This window comes from Barbus barbus (genome assembly GCF_936440315.1).
Source record: "Barbus barbus genome assembly, chromosome: 3".
Lineage (NCBI taxonomy): Eukaryota > Metazoa > Chordata > Actinopteri > Cypriniformes > Cyprinidae > Barbus > Barbus barbus.
In genome coordinates this window covers 10,750,824-10,775,687 of record NC_136731.1, presented here as the reverse complement: position 1 = coordinate 10,775,687, position 24,864 = coordinate 10,750,824, and the positions used below count along the sequence as shown (strand labels likewise).

At 38.8% G+C, this 24,864-nt stretch overlaps 1 protein-coding gene and 1 long non-coding RNA gene across 3 annotated transcripts in view; one reads left to right on the top strand and one right to left on the bottom strand.

Moving 5' to 3' along the window:
• Nucleotides 1–14,213, top strand: part of LOC306855222 (serine/threonine-protein kinase Nek2-like) — a 36,379-nt gene extending 22,166 nt beyond the window's left edge. For both annotated transcript variants that reach the window (XM_079393742.1, XM_079393743.1), the window contains 8 exons: nt 1,185–1,309; nt 1,402–1,492; nt 2,204–2,310; nt 2,503–2,586; nt 2,683–2,750; nt 2,837–2,920; nt 3,011–3,065; nt 12,533–14,213. In XM_079393742.1, the coding sequence (XP_079249868.1) occupies nt 1,185–1,309; nt 1,402–1,492; nt 2,204–2,310; nt 2,503–2,586; nt 2,683–2,750; nt 2,837–2,920; nt 3,011–3,065; nt 12,533–13,600 (1,682 nt within the window). In that variant the 3' untranslated portion in view covers nt 13,601–14,213. The remainder of the gene's footprint in view (nt 1–1,184; nt 1,310–1,401; nt 1,493–2,203; nt 2,311–2,502; nt 2,587–2,682; nt 2,751–2,836; nt 2,921–3,010; nt 3,066–12,532) is intronic.
• Nucleotides 1–24,864, bottom strand: part of LOC306855355 — a 1,003,769-nt gene that overhangs the window by 281,373 nt on the left and 697,532 nt on the right. The gene's annotated exons all lie outside the window — the stretch shown is intronic.

Sequence of the window (24,864 nt, the reverse complement as noted above, 5' to 3'; positions counted from 1 at the left end):
ACACACACACGAGCGCGATTTTAGCACAATATTTAGTAACTTTCAGACCCTTTAGGTGGCTTTTTTCCATAACGGGTACATACTAACAAACCTAAAACTTAAAAAATAAATAAATAACCTTATCATTCAGTTGTAAGATGTCTCCAGTACTGCCCCGCGAGCGCGAGGTCTCTCTCCCGGCGCAGTGTCGCCTCTCTCGGCGTCTGTTCTGAGCAGCGAGCGGCAGAGAAGCAGTGCTTTCAGTTTGCCTTAAAGCAGCAGACTCCAATCAATAAATCCAATCAATAAATCATTTACAAAACAGCGTTTACAAGCACTTGTCGCTTATTGACTGTTTGGACTTTTAAATATGAACATAATTTGTCTGTTAATATGCGCAGTTTATTACTCAGACGCAAAACAATGCTTCGCTCGTTTGCAAGCCATGATGTCTCTTGAGAAAAAAACATATTGTGCTCGCCTCGCACGGTCGTAGCTCATTTTCTCATGGGCGGGCAAAGCAGATAAAGGGGAGGTAACCTTTCCCCGTATGACGACATAAGGGGAAGATTCCAGATCGGGCCATCTGAGCTTTCATTTTCACAAAGGCGAAGCAGGGCTCGGTTTGCACCTATCGCCATTTCTAGCCACTGGGAGACCATAGGCAGGCTAGGTGAACTCATATTAATGTTAAAACACCTCATAAAGTGAAATGTTCATGCCATGGGACCTTTAAGTACACAAAACGTCCCTGAAACATCCCTGGAAGAAATTATAACTTCTTATTCAGTATGCAAGTAAGTAAATGCTGTGACATAGTCAGTAACCTCATTTAGCGAAGGATTTCAATTACTCTGGTTGCTTGGAAATGTGACTATTTTTGAGTCATTAAAATCACTGACTCGTTGCACTGGTTCAAAAAAAGTTCAGTTAATGAGTGAATTAACAAGAGATTACTGTAGTGCAAACAGATAAAAATTGTGATTTGACACTTTCCACTCCTGTTCTCTGTCAATTCACAGTATGCAGCTAAACCTAAACTAGAATATTGTCATAATTACTGCAAAAGTACAGCTTATAAGTGTGGTACAATACAAACATATACTGTAAATTCACACTGTATTTAAGCAGAATGATTTTTTCATCCTATTTTTAAGGTGGTATGGTTATTGTACTTTGCAATAATTGCACTTAATTTTGAACAGGAGTGTTAAAAAAATATGAACTCACTATAAAGGAAGAACTTGGAAGAGGGGTGTCAGGAATAGCATTTCTGGTGAGGAGTCCAGAAGGAGATCTCTATGTAGTCAAGGAGATATATTCCAGAGATGTAAGTACAATCAGTATATTTTGTTTGCTCTTAAAAATTCTATTAAATATGTGCTATTTGCAAATGCTATAAATGCTAAATTTTACCTTCAGATGAAGGATCAGGACAAAGTCATGAAGGAAGTTGAGATCCTGAAGAAACTGAAGCATGGATATATTGTTACTTATGAAGATTCATTTGAAGGTTTGTTTAAATTTTAGATAGAGAGTCAATGCCACATTTACATTAACATATTTGGCTGATGCTTTTATTCAATACAGTGTATATAGTACATTTTATACAGTAAGTCAATGCATTTCCCTGGAATCAAAACCATTACCTTTGCATTGCTAGTTCCATGCTCTTATTATTTTGTTGGCAAGGGTGAGGTGATGCAAAGATCTAAATGCAGCAAAAGTTTATTAAAGAAAAATCATAGACAAAGATAATCCAACCAGGAACAGAAACATAGATGACACTGGGAACAGGAGTGCAAATTAAATTAGTTCATAATGTGTCAAAGCAAAGGATAAATGGAAATGTAGTTTGTGACAGAATGGTAAAGGACTAGGGAGCAGTGCGCTTTGGTGGACCAGCTGATGGTCATGACAGCTCTGATTATTTCACCTATAGGAATGCTATAAATCAGAGGTTTTCAACCCTGCTCCTGGGGACCCACTCTCCTGGAAAGTTTCTTTCCAACCTGCTTCAGAACACCTGTCTGTGTATTTTCAAGCAGTCTTGAGGAGCTTGATTAGCTGCTTCAGGTGTGTTTGATTAGGGTTGTTGCTAACTCTTCAGGACAGTGGGTCCCCTGGAATAGTGTTCAAGAGCTCTGCTATAAATGAATAACAGCTGGAAATTAAATCATTTGCATGTATATAATATTATTTGTTCGATTATTCATTTATTTAGATGAAAAAGCTGGACTCTTTTATGTGATGATGGAGTATTGTGCAGGAGGAGATCTTTATAAGAAGATGGAAGCACAGACAGAGAAAGGGGCTTTTAATGAAGAACAGGTGAACTTCTAATGTAAACATACATGAACTCTGAAATTCATTCCTTTTAATGTACAGAAATAGAAAATAACTGCTATGTTTCTATTACTGGAATTACAGAAGTGTTGGCTATGCATTGTAAAACTAGAACTTTGCGCCCCCACCCCCCGCCCCCCAAAATAGTTTTTTCCAATGTATATCATCCGTGTGTAGATCATTGACTGGCTTGTTCAGATTTGCCTGGCTCTCCAATATATTCATGGAAACAATGTCCTTCATGGAGATATAAAACCCCAGGTAGGCTCTGTTGAAAATAAGACGATCACCTGATTTTCCAAAAAATAAAATAAAAAGTTTGTCTCTCAGTGTGTACAATTTATGTTGTTATTGCAGAATGTTTTTCTGACTGAAGATGATTACATCAATCTAGGAGATTTTGGCTGCTCAAAAGCATTGGAAAAGTAAGAAAAAAAAAGCTTTTAAAATATATATTTTTTAAATATCTTTTTTCCCAGTTTCAGTTCATATGTTTGATTTTTTAATTTAGAGCTGATGCTTATTCTAAATCAGTTGTGGGTGCAGAACTCTATATCAGCCCAGATGTGTTTCAGAATAAATACCATTCCAAAAGGTACATTTTTATCTCACTGATAACACTGTTCAGATGAAGACTTATGGTTGGCCAAAACTTTAAAGTTCAACAATGTTTTTACTTGTTTAGTGATATCTGGTCATTGGGATGGCTGCTCCATGATCTCTGCATGCTGAAAGTGTGGGTGAGTGTATTTGTAAAGAAGTGCATTAAATAACATTAGGGATGTGATGATACACTTAGCTCAAGCATTAAATTAGTTACATATTCAAATTACTAGAGACATAGTGCGGTTGTAGTTCTCTAGCACATTCTTACAGCTCACACTCACAGACACAAATAGAGCTGCAAATGATTTCTTAGTCAGTTATGTCTACCTGTTTTAGCCATTAATTTTAAATTTTATCAATGTAACCCAAATGTATAGATTGATTAAGTTCATACGTTTGGGTTGAATAAAATAAAATAAATTGTTACCACAAACACTTAAAAGAAAACACTTCCATCATCCTCATGAATGTATGCTGGTTTTGTCTCATACCTAAAGGCTGCAACACACCAGTATTTGTTCTGTGCTGTGTTACACAATCCTTTCATTATAACATTCCGAGTGTATACACAATGCTAATAATATATTAATTGTACAGTGTGAGATTCATTGGTCATAACAAAACTTTGTGAGATCGCAATGAACAAAGAGTGACAGCTTTTTAGTGGTTATAAAAATAACTCTCTTTGCAAGCTTTCTAGACAATAATCCATTAAAAATGTAGAACTTTAGTTTTTCGGCCTCACACACGTTGCAAAGATTTGGGAATGACATCTGCATATTTATGCGGGATTCGCTCTCGAATTAGCAGTGACCGCACCTGTGGCCAACCAGATTTCAGGTGGGGCCGGTGCCACCCCTGGCCACCACGTAGACACACCCCTGATAATAACCACTGCAGAGTAAGCACAGCATGTACAGCAAGCATAACAATCACAGCATACTCAAAGTACATCACAATTAACAGTCAAACACTTTACAATGTGCATCTTAAAAGTGAAAACACTCTTAAGATTTTGTATATAAAAGCACTGCATCTTATGTGGCACAATGAACCCATGACCTGTAAGGTTCATGGCTTGTGGCTTAACAGAGTGCACCAATTGACACACATCCAACAGACTGGCAAGAAGAGCTTTCGGTGTGAGAATGTGCATATGGAAGCTTAAGCTTACTTAAAGTGTTGACCACATTAGCATGCTAAGCTAACGGTGTCACCAAGAGACCAACCTGAGAAATGGGGACATCAAGAATGAGAGTTGGCATCAATAAAACTCACTTTCTCAGGCAGGTTGAACCACAGGTAGCGCTGCAGGACAACTAATGTGGACATCACCCTCCCCAGAGCCTGTGTCATGTCCTTCAAAGCCCGGAGGGCATAGTCAGTCACCGAATGCAGTTCCTGCATGCTCTGGGTTAGGACCACCCTTATGCAGACCCTGGCCTGAACACTTGCAGGACAGCTATGGTATGCAGAGCAGATGCAGCTTGTCCAGAAGCAGTATAAGCTCTCACCATAAGGGACAAGGTCTCAAACGACCCCTCCAGTTGGCAGCGTTTCATGTGCGAAATGCATTGCAATTGTTTTCTCCACCCGGGGGACCCCCCGTGTATTCCCTCACTTGAACACTATCAAGGGAGTTGAGAGTGGAGGAACAGTGTATCGTGTTATTGTAGAAAGGTGCCTTCCAACATTTAATCACGTCATTATGCACTTTCAGGAAGAAAGGAACTGGGGCGTGTGTCTCCAAGAACCAATCTTCCAAGAGAGTGCTCAGGACAGGGTGGAAGACTCTATTTGACGCCGATGCTTTCTGCTGCCTGGATAAGCATGGCTGCTATCTCAGCGTCAAGCTCAGACGTGCCGGTTTAGTCGAGTCATCTACTTTCAATCTGTCCTCCAATGCTGCGATAGACAACTCATCCTCATCATGAGCCGTGAATGAGAGATTGAACCCTCGTTGAAGCAGGCTCTCAAACTCACTCAGAAACTCTACCTGAGAACACATGCGGTTGGAGGAATGGGTGTGATTTTTTGCCATATTCACATGCATATTTGACCCTGGACCACAAACCCAGACTTAAGTAGCATGGGTATATTTGTTGCAATAGCCAAAAATACACACATAACCAAAATTAAAGATTTTTCTTTTATGTGAAAAATCATTAAGATATTAAGTAATGTAAGACTTTGTCTCAGTGTCTTGTGTTTCCCCTGCGCTCATGCCCTTATTTGGTCTTCCTGTTCCTGTTCTCGTTTGATGTCATCATTAGTTTATTAGTCCCCAGCCCTGTTCTATTAATTATCTAGTTTAGTCTTCTTAAGCCCTGTGTTTCCCTGCCTCTGTGTCCGGTCTGATCGTCATTTATCGTCATTCTGTGTTGTTCTGTGCCTCCTACGATCCCTGAGTTTGGTTAAATAAAGTCTGAGTTTTTGGAAGAAGTTCCTCGCCTCCTCGTTCCCTTCTCCTGAGTGTGACGTGACAGAAGACCGGACCAAACAAAGTAATCAGCGTCCCACGTTCCCGTTTTGTTTTAGTTTTAAAATAGTTTTTTTGTTGTTCCAGTTTTTTCCCACGACGATGGAGGCTAGAGGTCTCCCCTTCGTCGAGTTTGCCTTGGAATTCTGCAGGCTCACCGCAGCGACGGCATGGGAGGATGCCACCATAAACTCTCTGTTCTGGACCGGGGCAAATTACCATCGCCCCGTGGACCTCCCAGACACCACAGGACTGAGCTGGAGGGAAGGGATCCTCCGGTGTCTGGAGAGAGTCCAGCCCCGATCCAGAACCAGCCCGCCGTCGTCCACGGCTCTCCCAAGCCCCCTGCCGTTCGCGGCTCTGCCAAGTCAGCCACCCGTGGCTCTCCCATGCCCACCGCTGTTCGTGGCCAACTCGACCCTTGGGCGCCCTCCTGTGCACGCTCCTCGTCAGCGCCCTACTGTGCCCGCTCCTCACAAGCGCCCTCCAGTGCCAGCTCCTAGCAAGTGCCCTCCTATGTCTCCGCTGGTCCCGTCCAGCTCTCCTTCATCTCCCACGTCTCCGCTGGTCCCGTCCAGCTCCGCGCTTCCAGAGCGCCCCCAAGTGTCCGTGCTGCCTGAGTGCCCCCAAGAATCAGCGCTGCCCGAGCGCCCCCAAGAGTCTGCGCTTTCAGAGCGCCCTCCAGTGCCAGCCCCTCGAAAGCACTATGCTGTGCCTGCGCCTCCTGAGTGCCCTCCAGTGCCAGCTCCTCGACAGCGCCCTCCTGCGTCTCCTGCGTCTCTGCTGGTTCCGTCCAGCTCCCGAGTGTCCACGCTGCTTGAGCGCCCCCCGAGTGTCCACGCTGCCTGAGCGCCCCCAAGTGCCCGCTCCTCCAACATGCCAATCGGATAGAGCTGTAGAAAATGAATCCTACAAAAATATATTTATTTTATTATTTAGCTTTTAGGGAATCACTCTTAAGAGTTGATCTTCATATGATTAATTGTTATCAATCATAATGTACAACTTATGCCTTGTTAACGACTTGTCCAGCAAGCATTAATAACGGCAAGTTGTCTTTAACCTGTTAGCCTGCACCAGAGCGACCTCGCACTGAACGCTCTTTGTTTGCATGTGTCATTGTTTTCTAATAGAATAAATGAAACGGGACAAAGTTAATCTTGTCAAACTCTATATCATTCTGAGGGTCTAAGCCTCAAGCATCGACGACAGATCGCTGTTTTTCGATGGAAAGCTTATAAGGAATGAGTGGCACAAATTTGCTACATTTGTGTAAGCAGTACACATCCAAACACGCAGAGTAAAAAAGCCGTACGTACCTTTATCATTGTAATAACGAGCCACAAACGCGTCCACTGCTGAAATCCCAGTTTAGTTAGAGAGGTAAGGGTCCACAGAAAAACATCCCAGCGAGCACTTTTAGTCCAGCGAAACAATAACGTTGTAATAAGGATGAATATTCCTTTGTTTACGTTTCATTTCTTCAGAGAGTTATTGTTCGCGTCCGTTATGGAATAAATTACGCTCAAAAACAGCGTCTTGGTGGTAAAAAAACAAAACGATTTTGTAGAATACGGTCTTACAAACATAATGAGACCGTCTACGGAAAAAAAAGTCTCAGAAAAGCGGAATATAGATTATTTGAATTTGGCGCTCCCTCCTGCCGGCAGTGACGCTTCTGTGACGCACGCTGTCATCTGAGCGGGGCATAACTTAGCGATCTGCTTTATCCATAAAAAACTGTTTTTTTTTTCTTCTACATTTTTTATATGTGTGTGTGTGTATTGTGTGGGGAATGTGGCCGTGTCTGCATGATTATAATCTGTATGGACGCACATCAGCGTGTTTATTAGCGACTCTATGACGGCTATCATTGTGATTCATTGATCAGCTATTATTGATTATATGGCCCATCTGTTTGATTATAATCTGAATGGAAGCACATCAGCGTGTGTTTACTGACTCTATGACCATGTCTGGCAATATCACTTCACGTCTGGCAGTGATATTTATCATTGTAATAACGAATAACGAAGAATACTTCAGTATACATACTATATACAAAGCATTTTTTTCTATTTTTTTTCCTTTTTTATTACTCAAATAATTATTTTTGTATTTTTTAGTGCTCAAATAAATCTGTCTATTATTTTATAATTGAAAAACTATGCAGGAACATGTATAATGACTAAAATAGCTTGTATAATTCTGCAATCCATTTGGTGGTTATTTTTCCTCAAACAGGGGGGTGGGGGGACTATAAATAGTTTCAGAAAAAATATTGCAGGAATCTCATTTTTCATGGTATCTTCTTCAAATTTGAAATATGAACTGATGAGACACATGGCTTTCGATCCATTACTTTTCTGGATTGCTCCAGGACTTATTTCATGTATTTGTATATGAAATAAAAAAACATTCAGTGTGGAAAAATATTTTTCAAGGCACGTCAGTGTCTATAACTTTTTATCTTTTTGAGCATTATCAACTCTGGATGATAGATAGTAAAGCCCAGAGTCTCTTCTTTCCAAAGATACCTAATTTGTTTGTGTAAGCACACTTTGTCACAAACTGTTACCATTTTAATTCAGGTAGGTTATTTTCACCTGCGAGGCCCTAAATGGGGTTGAAGGTTAAAGTGTTAACACGTTGTTTATTTCATTCGTGGCCAACGATTAAAATAAATCAAATAGTTAAATTGAGTCAACTTAGTTAGCTCCTGAGCGTAGGTAAAACGCGATCTTTTTGGCAAATAGTTACGACATGTTAAATCACATAACACAGACAAAAGAGTTCTTAATAAAGTCAAAGTTTTATTCGCTATTCTAACACAACATTAACAGACAATTTAAACAGACATGAACACACACATACGTTGCAATGGGAGCGAGTTGTTTATATCTGAAGAGAGAGAGACTTAGGTTTTAATGCTAGCTTTTCAACCTGAGGGAATTCATAGACAAAGAAGTATTTTATCTTTACCCTCAGCGGAGAGATATCCCGGTTTCAGTCAATAAAGAGATTTGCCTTACTTGGTCTTTCAGTTGTTTCAATCGAACTCAGTTCAGGCTTTCTTCGGTTCAAAGAGACTTTTTCCTCCTTTGCTTTGGTAGAGACGAACTGTGGCTGCGTTCGGATTGGCTGCTCGGGAGGTCGTGTGACTAGCGCACTCTTCAGTGGTTGGTTGTCTCTTTCTGACGTGGTGAACCTTTCAGGAAGGCTATCCAGTTCTTAGAAGTTTAAGGTTAAAGTTCTTTGAAAGTTAAGAGTCTTTGTGTTAGTTGCTTTGCTTCGCCGTGATGTTGGAGGCCTGAAGCGCTTGCAGCGTGTGCAGAACGAGAGACTCGCTGGCGTGCGTGTCCTCCTGTTGTTTTCAAAACTCCAACTCAACTTTCATGGTTGAGTATCCGTTTTTAACGAGTCGATTTGGGGTCCGCCTTTTTTTGCGCGTGATCCAATCGCAAGTGTTCCTGTGGGCGGACTCCCGCCCTGCACAGTTGCGTGTTTTGCATACATTATCTTGTTCAGTCATTGGTCACATGAAACAAATTATTGCAAGCAAGTTTCTATCCGTTATTGTAACCATGGGTTGATAAAACGGATCATTTTCATTCAACCATAATATTCTTCATAAGGTTAGCTTTCTAAAGAAACCAAACACTTATATTTTGATATGCACACAAAAATACACGTGACCACAGAGGATATTACTGGGTTAGATACATTGATAACAGATCCTAAATTCTAAATACACATATTAATCATGTGAAAATGAACAACTAGTGATCAGGAATATAAAAACGATTACATGAAAAAGATTACATAAGTTCACACAACCAGCTTATAAATGTCACAAACAAAAACACCCTTTAATGTATAAACTATATTGTCTATAGTGTTTTGTTTCAGGGTATAATTTGTTTAACTTTGTTCTTTAAAACAAAATCCTTCAGGGTGTGGCTCTCTTTGTTAGATAGACAAAGGAATTCAACTGGTCCATGGTGCTGTTTTAGGGAGCCTATATGAAAGCCTATATGCGAGGGAGTGACAATGGCCATGAATATTAAGTGATTTTCACCTGAGAGACAAAGGGCCCTCCCCTAATGGCTCATCAGTGTGACTGACTTTGAGAGTAAGAGAGAATGTGAGGAAATTGAAATATATATATTTTTTTAATTATGTGTATTTTATTTACAACACAATATAATCAAAACAAACATAATGAAGGTCAGACACATTATTGTGCACACTGATAACCACAGAGATGTGAACAGACTTTGAGTCATTCCTGAAAACAGATTCTGTTCAACAAGTGACACCTGATATTTAAGTGTGTTATTTAAGTGTTTCTGCTTATTTTATTTTTGAAGTTTGGAGGTCTGTAGGTATTGACTCTGCAGAGAGTCGGTAACTTCCGCATACTGTGCGCCTCAGCATGCGCTGAGATTTCACGTGGCCTACCACTTTGTGGCCGAGTTGCTGTTTTGCCCTGTTGTATTATGATACCACTACCAGTTGACCATGGCATATTTATCAGTGAGGAAATTTCATGAATGGACTTATTGCACAGGTAGGCTCCTGAGAGTGACCCATTTTTTCACAAATGTTTATAGAAGTAGTCTACATGCCTAGGTGCTTGATTTTGTACACCTGTGGCCATGGAAGTGATTGGAACACCTGAATTCAGTGATTTAAAGGGGTCTCAATACTTTTGGCAATATAGTGTATGGTTCGCTCCTATTTTGCGAGCCTCTCCCTTCTTGCTGTTGACTGAGTACAACTGAGTTGGCTCTGCAACAGGTTGAACAATTGAACAATGTACATTGAACGATGTAGCAAGACTTGCTAAGCTAGTCACATCCAAAGCCGTATCTACTAACCACGCATGATATTTTTTTTCTAACAAATGCAAACATGTACATCCACCTTGGTCACATATTATTGTAGCATAGTTTGTGCTGAATACAAAAAAAAATTACATGTTGGTCAATAGTATGATTTAAGAAGCTGAAATAAGCACAAATATCAGGGCATGTCAACACATCTCAAGGGCCCCAAAATGACCTCAGACCCCTAGACTATTTTTTATAGCAATAAAGGATGTATATGACTAATGTTTGCAGTGTAGCGTTGTTAAACATACAAAGAGTGCATGTGTCTGCTCATTATAGAATCAAAATCAACTATAAATCACAATCGGAAGTCATTACAAGCACTCGATGATGGTTTAAAGTGGGTAAGCAAAAACATGAATAAATTAAATACATTTTCAAGTGTAGCTTGATGCTGATTGTACTTCTAATTATATTTTATGATGTAGCCTATTCTTGTAAGCATTATAGATAGCTTGTGCTTCTAGTGTAGAACCAAACTTTGTTTATCATAATTTAGATGTTAAATCCATATACGCAGATACATATCTGAGGAAAAATGCATTGTTGGTCAGCGCCACCTAGCGTGCAGGCGTGAATTAGCACAAGGTGAACATTCGTTTCGTCCTCGGTGTGAAAGCAACATTCGCGGGTGATTCGCATCACGCTCAGTGTGGAAAGGCCTTAACTTTGTAAATGGTTAGCTAACTACTAAACTTAATTAAATAGCATAGCCTTCATCCTGGCAGTGTTTTCATTTATGTTGTTCTACAAATGTGGGCCTGTATTTATAAAACTTATCAGAAATGCTCTTAAAAATAATCTTAAGCTTTGACTTAAGTGTAAAAAAATTCTTAGTAAAAAGTAGGACTTCTCTAAGAGTACTACAATGATGTCAACCCAAAATGGCCACCTTCGACCTTTGAAACAGCCAACAGTGAGCCTGCTCATGTTAAGTCACAGCAGCATTACACCAGTCATTTAATGTAACTACAATTCAATTTTTTAATTAAGACACTGAAATATTTTAATATTTAAATGTATTTAAAAAAGTGCTTTGCCCTCTGTAAAAATATCACAAATTCTTACTGATGTTTTGAAATAGTTTTCTATTGGTATGTCTCCTCATTTACAGTTGGAGCAATGATGTGAACATGAGTTCCAACTGTTCAGTGTTGCTTAAAAGTCAAGTCACCTTTATTTTTTTATCGCGCTTTTAACATTTGTATAGAGTGGAACTCTTCTTACTTGGTCAGTTACAAAAAGAATTGACAATCTTGAAGATCAAGTTTGTATCAACTCCATATCATCAAATAACTCCATTACGTCATATCTTTGTTGGAAAGTTTATCACCTCCTCTTTGCTGCCGTCTTGTTACTCCTAACTAGGTTAGGAGACCTCTCCAGCTCTCTTAAATAATTTAAAATTACGATTAAAATTACGTCATTCTTAGTATTTTGACACACTTAACACTAAAATTTTAATCTGTGGCTTTAAACATACGGCCCCTGTTGTACGAGGGTTATTATACTACTCTTTTGATAGCGTTTGACGTAGACTCATACAGATATATCATGATGATAAATCATAATTTCAATCTGATAGATCATGATGATCCTTGTGTTTGTCTTACCGAATGTGGTCACCTCAGCAATAAACTATCCGCACTCCTTTTTTGATTGCTGCCTGTCAATTTAACTGTCGGCGATGCAGTGTTGCCAAATATTGCTATGGAAAGTATACACAGTATACATGGCAAGTTTTTTGTTTGTTTTTTTATAAATAGAAGATAAATAAAACAGAAAGGGCTAGTATTAGTGGGTCGAGTGTTGATGAAAAAGATCTGTCTCTAGCCATGTCTTGAAAACGGCTAAAGACGAAGTTACTCAGATTGAGTTAGGACGTTCATTTCACCAGCAGCAATATATTGTTACTTGCTTCAGTATAAACTCACATCAGCACCACACAAAGAAAAAAACGGACTTTTTAAACAAATAAATAAAAGACTGGAAACTCTGTATAGCTCAGTTACAGAGATGCTGCTAAATTGATGATGCAAATTATGTATTTATTATTAGACAAAATCTCAGAAAGACATTTCCTTTATTTTGTCAGTAACGCACACCCCAAATATACATTCCTCACATAATTATAAAAAATTTATATATATTCTAAGTGTGCAGGATTTTAACCATATTAGCCTAATACAAGTTTAACCAGATTTTCTTTTTTATTTCCTGTCTCTGACAGTCAAATCCCATACAGCGTCGCTTTCTACATGTATCCAGCATGACAGGAACCACCCCCAAAATTGCTGAGACATATTCAGAAGATCTACAGAAAATAATCAGTCAAATGCTCAGCTGTAACCCTGAAAACAGACCTTCAGCTAATGAGATTTTGGCAACACCATTCCTGAGAGATGCAGTAAAGAGAAATAAGAGAATTCCAGGCCAACTTGAAGAAAAATTCATGAAATCCACTGAGAACTTCGATGAGGCCTACAAAGACTCAGAGGCCTTTCTGAATGAAATGAAAAAAACAACAGATTCTCTAGAGGAGATACATCACAAATGCACTATAGGTAGTCTGTCTGGTGCAGTGATTGGAGCAGCTGGAGGAATCACTGCAGTGGTTGGTGCAATTCTGGCACCTTTTACTCTTGGAGCATCTCTAATTGTTACAGGTGTTGGTATCGGAGTCAGTGTTGCAGGTGGTGTAACAGGTGCTGCATCCAACATAACGGATACAGTAAAACAAAAATCACTCCTTAAGAGCCTTGAAATAATGGAGCAAAAGTACAAAAAGGAAGGCGCTCTAATTTTCAGTTCACCAAAAACACTGAGGTATCTGAGAAAAATCTCAAAGTTCTGTGATTTTGTCAGTTACTCAACATTCAGTAATGTGCAAATGACATGGAGGGTAGGGAGAAGTACAGCAATGTTTGCTGCAGAACTTGCATGTCTGTTGGTAAATGTTGGAAGAATTGGTGCACAGGCTGCCAAGATAGGACGTGCAGCAGTGGCAGCTTCAGGTGTGTTAAGTGGACTGTTAGTCATTGCTGACGGCGCCTTCATATTTAAAGATGCTCAAGAGATTCATGAGATTAGACAGCAGGGAGAAATCGATGATCCAGAAAAGGTCAAATCTAGTATGCTCAAGTCCATTGCAAAAATGAGAAAAACACACAAAGACCTGTGTGCTCTCTTGAATGGAATTAAAGAAACAAGAGAGTCAATTCTAAAGAAAAGAAGAGAAAATCGCCCAGGTGTGAAAAAGATCGGATATATGTACACCACCAGTCAGACTCACGCATAATTATATTCATTTGTCTACGAGGTTGTATGATGAAAATAAAAACAGAAAACAATGTCTAAGATCTTGTACTGAGCCCAACAATAAAATGATGTACGGGGTTAGGATTTTGTGATCATTCTGTACTATAATGTACTATAAGCTTCTATATTTCTGCTATATATAAGACTTTGTTTTCTATAGCATTCATTTGGGTGAGTTTTAGATTTGTTTTTGTGATTTATGGGTAAATGAATCAATGTCAAAAAATGAAGTCAATTCTGAATCTGAAGTATTGAAAGACTAGAATATTATTAATCAGATTAATCACTTTTGCTTACACAAATAATTTAATTTTGGTTTTATTTGACCATTGTTGTCAGTCCTCTATCGTGTCATGTGTTCCCACCTCTTGTGTCCATATTTGGTTTGTTTCCTGTCCTTATTTAGTGTCATTATTAGTTAATTCTTGTCCAGCTGTGTTTGTCTAATTAGCTATGATTGTCCTGTGTATTTACAGTCCTGTCTGCTCAGTTAGTTTTCGTCTGGTCTACTCGTTACTCCCAGTGTTCCTGTCCGGCTGCCCTGCTTTGCCTTGCCCTGTTTGGATTCATTAAAGACTGTTGATTTGAGTTTACTCCTCGTCTCGTGTTCCTTGTATATTATATGAATCATTTACCACATTTTGTTTCCAATATTTCCATAGCTTTTTTTTTTTACCCAGCAAAATACAAAAGATTTTTTAAAATAAAGAACTTACTTTCCCAGATTAAAAATGTATTTATTCTAACTCTCATGATTAAATGGACAGGCAAAAAAAAAAAAAAAATTGAATAACATTAACTGACAAAATGAACAATTCATGTGTGTGAAGACGCTGCAGGTGGAACAACATCGCTAACATTATCCAACAGTCCCTTTCAGTTGGTCACTTCGAATCACATTGGTGACTGACTAATTGGGATCTCGCTTAGAGACCGCACTTCGATTGTAAACTAAACGAGCTAATGCACATTGGCATGCGATGACTGCATTCAGCTGCTGCTGATTGCAGCGTGAGTATATCCATGTATATATCATGTATATATGGTGTATACTCAGCTTTTTGCTTCGGAGCCGAGTGATCACATCATTTAGCTTCTGACTACTCTACTGAGAGAAGAAGACTGAACAAGTTCAGCGCACTCTTTGGAGCTCTTGGTGTTGGCGGTACAGTGCTCCATCAGTGGTGGTTTCCCGTGTCAGACAGCACTACCCAATCTGTCTCATTGGCTCCTGCGGACCATCAGACTAAGCTAAGTGATTCAGTTCACCTGGCGTCCCCCCAAGTTCAGGGGAATCCACTTCACATCAGTGAAGGCAGCCGATGATCATGTCTAGTGTGCGGAGATTGCAGTCCTACTGGCGAAGGATGCGATAGAGCCGGCACCTCTAGCCGATATCAAGATGGGGTTTTACAGCCCTTACTTCATTGTTTCCAAGAAAGGCAATGGGTTACGACCCATCTTGGACCTGTGTGTCTTGAACCGGGAGAACACAAGTTACCGTTCAAGTTGCTCTCGCAGAAACGCATCTTCAGATGCATCTGTTCCCGTGACTGGTTTGCAGCGATCGACCAGAAGGACACATACTTTCATGTTTCGATCCTTCCACGCCACAGATCATTCCTGCAGTTCGTGTTCAAAAGACAAGCATATCAGTACAAGGTCCTGCCATTCGGGCTGTCCCTGTTCCCCCGTGTCTTCACAAAAGTTGTGGAGGCAGCCCTTGTTCCCCTGAGAAAGCAGGGCGTTCACATTCTCAAATACCTTGACGACTGGCTCATACTAGCTCTAGCTCAGTTGAACTGCCTGAATATGTTCAAGAGCAGGACGTGACGAAGAGTTTTATTAATCAAAATATAAATTAATCAAGTATAATCAAAATCATGTATCTGCCTGTGTGTAGAGGCCTGTATGAGAAGTGCAGACATAGAGGGAAGCTGCTTGTCGTGTTTTTCCTTTAGGCAAAATATATAATGGGGCCCTTATTTTCACGGAACATAAAATTAAGGCCTCCTGACTGCATCGTGGTCCCATGACAAACATGTATACAATCTACTGAACATGCCTGGAGAAAAAAAAAACTGTATAAAAGAGAATGCAGAAAAACATTCTGGAGATTTGCTCTGCAGAGTTGTCTCGGCCTTATTGTCTAAATGATAATAAAGTCTCTCTTCTGGCATCAAAACCCCAAGACTTTGAGAATGATTCCTCACACTATCGGCAAAAGCCACCACATATTGGGGTCACAAACAGGATTGGAAAGGAGCAGAGGGTGAAAGACCACTTTGGGCTGGTTTGGCAAATGACAGATTAAATGGCCACTAAAGGTAAGCAGTATTTGCTTGCAGTATATAAGTAGTTTGAGTTGTTTGCCAGTTGGCTCTTGGTGGTAAGGACTCTTAAAAAATTTGCTCTTCCAAATTTAAAGAACAAAAAGAAAAAAGGTTTTGATTCCAGAAGAAATAACTGCATGCACAGATCTGTTTTACTGTTAAGAGTGCCTTTGATGGATAGCGGTAAATGAAGGCAGATTGTGTATGCAAATATGTGTGTTTACTGTCAAGAGGGCCTTGATGGATGACGTAAACATTCTACGGCTACCGCTCTGTTTATTTGAAAAAAGAAAGACAAAAAGAGAGAAGTTACAGAGGTCTGCACGGGTAGGCAAAAATTCCTGCCGGGTGCTTTTTACTGTGTTGAGGAAGTGTATCAGAGAAAGAGCGAGTAGAACTGACCGGTCACTCAGGAAGAGTGTAGTGTAAATTTATGTGTCTGTGTGACTGTATTTGTGACTATAAGGCCCGGTTTCTTAGACAGGGCTTAGACTAAACCAGGATTAGCCCATAGTTCAATTAGGACATTTAAGTAATTTTTATGATCATGTTTATAAAAAACATTACTGGGGTGTATCTTGAGACAAAACAAAGTCACTGATATATTTTAAAATAGGTGCAAGTTTATTTCAGTTGAAACAGCTCAGACTTACATTTTAGTCTGGGAATAGGCTTAAGCCTTAAACCAGGGGTAAGTGTGGCTGTATGAGAAAATAAGCTCTATGAGCCCTAAATAATAAAGGGACTTGTATGAATGTTATTTAAAATAAAAAAAGATGTTCCAAGATATGGACTTTACAGAATATTGAAATAATAATACATTAATTAAAATAAGATACACATTCATTATTTAATGAGTTATCTTAATAGATGAATAAAAATATTGCACATGCTTAAAACTTTATATCTAATATCTGAAGACTTCTAAAATTTGTTTCTTGTTATCACTGGGAGGCAGTATGAAAGTTAATCTATTACAGAATTTCAGAGATTTAGGTTTGAGTTAACTAAAGATTACTTGTGCAGTGAAATGTTGAATGAGAGCAAGATTGGATGACCAAGTTCACAGAAATTTTAATTCAAAAGCTATAGGACATTTTACAGTAATAATGGAACTTGCTGATTAAATAATACAATTAAATAAAAAGGAATTATTTTATGTGGGTTAGGAAAATTCATTCACCATTACTAGATTATTCTGAACCATGTACGCAAATATAGAAAAAATTATGATTGAAGTCTTTAGTTTACCATACGCATGTCATGCTGTTGTAGAAGAAAGGATTCTTTTGTTTTATTGTAGTATATTTAGATAATAAAGGTAGCTGTTTTCTGCACTATGCAAAGAAAACTGCTTGCTGTTTTTCTGCAATGAAGAACTTGCTTGACTAAAATAGAATAAGGGAACTGCTGTTTTTAACCAGATAAAATGTTTTATTAAGGGACCATTGAAATAGATGGTTGAAAAGCGAAAATTAGATAAAATTTCAGATGGCTTCTGGAACAGAAGCAAAGAGAAGCAAAGAACTGGAGTCTGTCTAACAATGTGGAGAAGAAGCAGAGACACAGATGCAGAGAAAAGAAGAGGGAGGGGCTGATGGACTTTCAACTACCCTTTGAAGTTTACACTTCAGCATGGAGAAAGACTTAAAGCAGGAAAAGGTGAATCTTTCACTTGAGACTTTTACTGAGCGTGAAGAGAACATCCTGAAATGCAAAACTCTGGCAGGATCAATCAAAAGCCAGACTGAGGAGACGCAGAGAAACAACGGAGATCATACACCACAACATCAGGTGTTTGAGTGCCATCACAGACTGACGACCCAATGCAACAGCTAAACGGCTTCAACAGACTGATGATCTAAACAGAAGCACTTCCATCCCTTCCCATTGCGTGCACAGGTGCTGCATATTTAATGATCACTAAAGAGACTGCTTCAAATTTTGTTAATTATTTTATTAACTTTTTATTAATCTTGATTATTCACTGGTCTCACAGCAGTTCTCTGAATTCTGTGTTTATCTAACATTCTCAATCTGCTTTTTTTTTTTGGTACCAGTCCAGCCTTGTGTCTTTAAAGAATAAGGAATTTTGACAGACAGAAGTGGGTGCTTGACTCACCAGTCAGATAAAAATGGAGCTGGATTTGGCATAGTGAGGGCTCTCTCATTAACCAACTAGGGGAAAATGCACAACTGAATTATTGACAACAACGCTGAACTCAAAAGGGTAAACAAGATGTCTAATAGAAAAAAATATATCTGATAAAATAAAAATATTGGTCACTCCATTTTGTTTAATGGTAATTTACAAGGGCTAGAATTAATTAAATAATAATAGTAAATAAATGTAATTCATACGGTCCAAAATCATGAAATCATAAATGCTGTCATCACTGGGAGTAACAAGATAGAAATGTTGATGGTTATGGATCCTAGATTATGCAGAGATCTCAATCCTCTTCTCAAAGTAGCTCATGAGCAATAACAAAAAATATATGACTAAACTTTAAATTACACAAACAAGTGACATTTGAGAAATTATAATTGTCTTTCTCAAATGCACAATGCAGACAATTATTCTAAACCAATTAATCTATTAGATTTTATTAGAGGAAAAAATAGGTTTATACTGCAGTATTAAATTACACTTTATGGTGACTGATGTTGTCCAAGTTGCATAATATGACATCTAGACACTATTACCCCTTTTCCACCAAGGCAGTTCCAGTGCTGGTTCGGAGCCAGAGCCTAGTTTCAAACCGGTTCTTTGTCTTTTGACACCCAAAGCACCAGCTCTGAACCAGTAAAAGTGGTTCGTAAGTAGCACCAAAAGATTGCTGGGCTAGAAGGAAGAACTGCTTGCGTCAGGGGCTGGGGTCGGGGTTACCGTGACCAACAAGACGAACAGAAACTTGGACCGCCATATTTGAAATAGCAGCTAAACGCTAACACGTTTGATTCGCCGTGTTTGGATGCCGATGTAGGTTCGCAAAGCCATGAACATCAATAGCAACGCAACGTCCGCCATTGTTGATAGTTTGTTTAGGCTTGTCCGGGATGGATCGGCGCTGCGCGGACCGTTCGGTGCGAGGCATATTGGGGTGCTGCGGGAGCGACTGGAAAGCAGACGGCTCTTTATGCTTTTGGATCGCTCTAGCAGTGCTTTAGTGTGTTGTGTGCCGATCGATCGATCTGCTTGGCGCTGATGCACCTCGAACAAGCCTGTTGTGGCGCGCTCGTGAACCGAAACATGAAACGTATTCAGTGACATAAGACCTGGCTCTGTATTGGCTCTCTAGTCTGTGGAAAAGCAACCGGTTCTTAAAGCGCTCGCCAGTCGAACCAACTAAGAACCGGCTATAGCACTGGCTCTGAACTAGCACCTGGAACTGCTTTGGTGGAAAATGGGTATATGTGGAATGCTACCAGGTCTACTCTCAGTAGAGTCTAACGAAAAAAGTTCATGTTATCCTATTCAGAATCCGTGGCATTCCACAGCTAAAACTATTAAATTCACCATCAGCTGAAATCTCAAGAAAAATTTCACCCCTCTTTTTTTGCCAAAAAGGGGGGTGAAAGAGTGGAAAAAGTATGAATGATGGTGTAATGACCATGGATGATTTTGGTAAAATTTCCTGGTTAGTACCTAGGTTATTGTTGTGGCAGAAAGAAAAACAGTGCCACACTTGCGCAGCGCATAACATGGGAAGACAAAGCAAGCAAGCTTGCTCTGTCCACCCCACATCTAACTTAACTTTCTTTTTTTCACTTTCTTTCACTTTTCAGGATATCATGATGGAGCTGATACTGTGTTGAAGGGATAAAATATTGTCTTTCTGACTGTTAACATTAATAAAGTGGGTTGAGTGTTTTCCAGGTCAAAATGCCTATGCTACTGAGCAAGATGCAAGCGGAAAATAGATGCAAACTAATTTTTTATTTTAGCTCGAATAACGAATGTCTCAAAACATCTTGCTGGGAGCGTTTCTTGTTTACCAATATAATCAGAGTTCATACCTTGAAAACAGCATAAATTTATAGTTTCTCCTGCACGCTACTCTGCTGTGCGGTCAAAAACTGTGCTTCCCAATTACCAACACACACACCTGGTTCTTCTTCTTCTTCGATTTTATGGCGGGTAGCACCAACATTGAGGTGCATTATCGCCACCTACTCTATTGGAGTGTGAACCAGAGTTTACCCTTTTTATGTAATAATAAAAAAAAAAAAACTAAATTCTCTTAATCAGCTCTGTTCTCTTGAGATAAAGAAATAAACTTTAAGTAAACCATAAGTAACTATATTTTTAAGCTTTAATTCATCTATTCCCATCTTTCTAAGTTCATTTTTCATTACTTCTCGTTCATTAGTATACTTTTGACAAACACAAATAACATGTTCTACTGATTCCTCTGTTCCACAGTGCTCACATAATCCTGTTGGATGTTTATTTATTATTTTTAAGGTTTTATTCAGCATAGTATGTCCAACCCTTAATCTTGTTAGAATATTTTCCTCTTTGGTGCTTCTTTTAGTTATCCTCACTACTCCTACTTCTCGTTGTATTTCATAAAGATGACGTCCTGTATTTACTGTGTCCCATGTATGTTGCCACTCCTTCGTGGTATATGCTTTAATTACTGCTTTTGCTTCATATTTCACACACCTGGTTCTTGCACCGGTGCTACAATTATACCACCCAGTGGCCAAGTAAAACTTTACAATGATTGGCTCCAACAGATGTAGTGGAACTCAGTTCATAAAACAAAGAGATAACTGAATTAACAAATTGTGGAGAATAAATTTGAAATTAATTGAAAAATTGTAAGGAAAATAACTGAGTAAAAACAAATTCTTTATTATATTATTGAAAATGAGTATTAGCCCTATACTCAGTGTATTGACAGCAATGGATTTGTGAGAGCTGGAGAGGATGACTGGCCAGATGAGCAAATGAGCATGCTTGATATCACTAACAAAAGCTCTCAAAGTTTCCATTTACAGGTGACAGAAGTTCTGTCAAGGCCATGGATTGGTTTGCTCCGCCATTAAGAACCAGTGAGTGTGCAAGATTTTTTTTTATTTGTCACATACACAATTATAGAGTATAACCAGCAGTGAAATGTAAGTTATGCAGTTATGGTCTCAAGGAAGAATCTTGCATTGATCAGAAAAATAGTTGCAAAGTGACACCTGGGTCCACATCTCTCACCTTAAAATACGACAACCAGCTTCAACAAACCCCACACAGCATTAAGCGAGGGATGAAGGGCGTGCTAGTAACGACCCTCCCTTGCCAACGAGGGAAAGACCATTGCAATGACTCGCAAAGACTAACCCTGGTGAAGATGGAATGATTGATGGGACAGCTAACGAGATGACCAAAATGCTTGTGTAACGTAATAAAAAGTAATATTAATATGTAATTTAAAGAAATAGTTTAACGTCTTCGAGATGTGCTGTTTTCCTAAATGCATAACTGACATTTCACAGGTATTCTCCATCTGTAAATGTTCCCTAATAGCACACATACGTCGGGCCGACGTCGATCCAATGTACAAAATTCCGTCGGCACGATGTCGCTCAGGGAGCGTTTGCTAATCGGGAATACATCGCCGCGACATCGGCCCCTGATCGGAAATGCCTTCCGGCCGATGTTGGGACGATGCAGCTGCAAATACCGACCGCTCTGCGTGGGCGCGGTTCACCCGCGTTTTGCTGCCGCTGGTTTATAATAAAACAATACACACCACTCTCAAGAACTGTTGCAACTTTATTCATATTTTCATTTAACACATTACATATACAAATACATTTATCAGATGCTTTGATCAAAAGCATTATTAATTCACGATTATTTGTAGTCTTTTGAAAATGAACCATTATTTTACCACAGCATTTGCAGTAAAACCATAGTAAACTCAAAATCAACCATAGTTTTACTGCAGTAACCATGGTTTAGCTATGACTGTTGCAGTAAAACCATAGTAAGTACAAATTAACCTTTACTACAGCATTTGCAGTAAAACCATAGTTACAACATTTACCATGATTTCAAAAACTATGGTTACTATAGTCATAGTTACCACAGTTACCGCGTTCGTGACGTCACGTAATACGCAATTTACGTGGAAAAGGTCACGCTTGACTTAGGCGGAAGTACCGAGTCAGTGTTTACAAATGTGCGGAAGGAGGACCATATACACATATTCAAATGTCTTTGTGTCAGTTTATCGTTTAAAATGCCCATTTCGTGTGCGTATCCTGGGTGTTTTAATATTAAAAAGCCTAAAAGAAAATTTTGGATTTTACGTCAACCGTGATCTTTTCCACGTCATTGCGTATTACGTGACGTCACGAACGCGCATCACAGAACAGAGCAAGGCGAGCATTTGTGCTTATAAAACTTAAACTTTTTTATTTATTTTTTAAATGACGGATCGTTTCGCTAGATAAGACCCTTATTCATCGTCTGGTATCATTTAAAGCCCTTTGAAGCTGCACTGAAACTGTCATTTGGACCTTGAACCGTTTGGGTCTCAATGAAGTCCATTTTATGGAGAAATGTTTTCATCAAAAACCTTAATTTCTTTTCGACTGAAGAAAGAAAGACATGGTCATCTTGGATGACATGGGGGTGAGTAAATTATCAGCAAAAGTTCTTTTAAAAGTGAACTAATCCTTTAAGCAATTAAAGTAAATAATCGAACTGTCTAATATACAGTCAAAACATACTTACAAAGCCAAACATCCGCTCTGTTCTGTGGCTCTTAAAAGTGCCTTTGGGGTGTATTTAGCAGCTGTTGAGAGTGACACAAGTAAAGGGGAGAAAAAGAAGAAACATGACATTATGAGTGGGATATTACACGTCTGTAGGAATTAAGATGTACTTGGTTTTAATTTATCTTTATTAACTAATCAGTATGGCAAATCAGAAATGCAGGATGACTACTATTGATCACTTACAAAAATCAGATATTTGATCACAGATTTTTTTTTAATTATATAAATTCCAGAAAGACTCTGCTTAATGAATATGCACAATAAAATCTGAAATGCACTGATGAGTCTGCATAAATCAACACAACAAGTAATTAAGCCACAGTAGGCATTTTTTATTATTATTCATTATTATAAAAAGAGGATGGCGGGTCTTTTCTGTCTCTCTTTAATTGCACAGTCAAGCCTGTAAGACCGATATTATTGATAATTGCAATAAAACGTGATATTATTGATAATTGTATAATTAGTTAATTTTTCAAGCAATTTAAGTAATGTCAACGTGACACAAATAACCCTGAAACGACAAAGCTTCTCTGATAATCCTTTCTTTCAGTGCAAATGACGTCACGCAGACAAACGGCAATTAACGGCAACAACATAACAGTGTACGGCAAAGACGGGTTATTAGATAGCACGGAAAAAGACAGAAAGACAGTTTATGTAAGAAGAAAATGTATATTTACTGAAAAAGTCAATCCGAATAATTTATGACAATTTATTGTTAAAGCAACCGTTAAGAGAAAAACGAAGTGTCCCCCTCAGTTCCCTTATCTACTTCGATTTAATTATTATCCTCTCTTTATATTTTATCTTGTTTTGTTGAGGGGTTATGTATTTATTTATATTTTACTGAATCTAAATCAAACAGTTAAATAAAAAGACCTTTACCTCAAGGAATATTTACAGTAACGTAGTAGGCTTTGTGGGGTGCACTCGGAAGTGAGTCCAGCTGTGCGCGCGGTGGGCACAGACCCCAGCTTATATACACACTGCCAGGTTCACGTGCCAAGCCAAAATCTGGCGGGCTTTGCACGCGACTAATTTGTGACCAAAAATAAATAAGTAAATATAATTTATTTATTTTGAAAACATAACGTACATTTATGTAATGCATTATAGTGCTACTAATTGTGTTAAATTACTGGACAAATAATAAAACAATAAAAAAAAAAACAACTGTGACGGGGTTCCCTAATTAACTGGTGTATATTGTAATCAACTTTGTGCACACTGCCCTCCCAAAAAGTTTGGAAAAGCCCTAGAAAAGTGGGGTCTTGGACAATATTGGCATGAATCCTTTTTTAATTTGTGATAATTTTGCACTGATAAGGGACAACACAAACTACGAAAACATAGTCTATTTCAGTACATAAACAGTTTATACATAAAAAAAAACCTTAAATTTTCGATTAATCAAAATTTAGCAGCTATTACAGCTCTGCATAATCTGGGCATCCGAGCTGTCAGTTTATTCAAACATTGACTTTGAATTGGCAATCAATTGTTGAAGCTACAGTTTTAAAGTGTGCTGACCCAAAAATCTTTTGAAAACCTGGGCCAAGTTTACACCAGTAACCAGGCATCACAGCTGGCAAAGGGGCATGTCTGACTTTGACATAGGGGTGTGCGATATGACGATTTTTGATCGTGGACGATAAAAATGTCTCCACGATCTGCTTTTGAAGAAATATCGTAGTATCGTGCTACAGCGCACATTGTTAAATACAGTTCTGGCGCCTCCGTCTCTATATACTGTACAACACAACATACAGCAGTAGAGTTACTCTGACAGGACACTGCACTTATTCGCGATCACAAAAGTACATTATTTGCACACAAGCCTTGCTGATTAAATGTTTCATTTGCGCACTGGTCTGACGTACATACACCTGAAGCACGCGCACTAAAACGCCTGTCTAACAGCGCCTGATTACTCAACTAACTTTTTTTTTGCGCTAATACTGTCAAAACACACATGGTTTACATACAGACTCAGTTGGTTATGTCTAAAATAAAAGTAAATAGTTAAGAGAGAAACGGATGTGTGCCTGTATATTAGATGCGTGCAGCTCTTAAAGGGACAGGACACTAAACATGCTGTCGACTGTCATTAAAGGGATAGTTC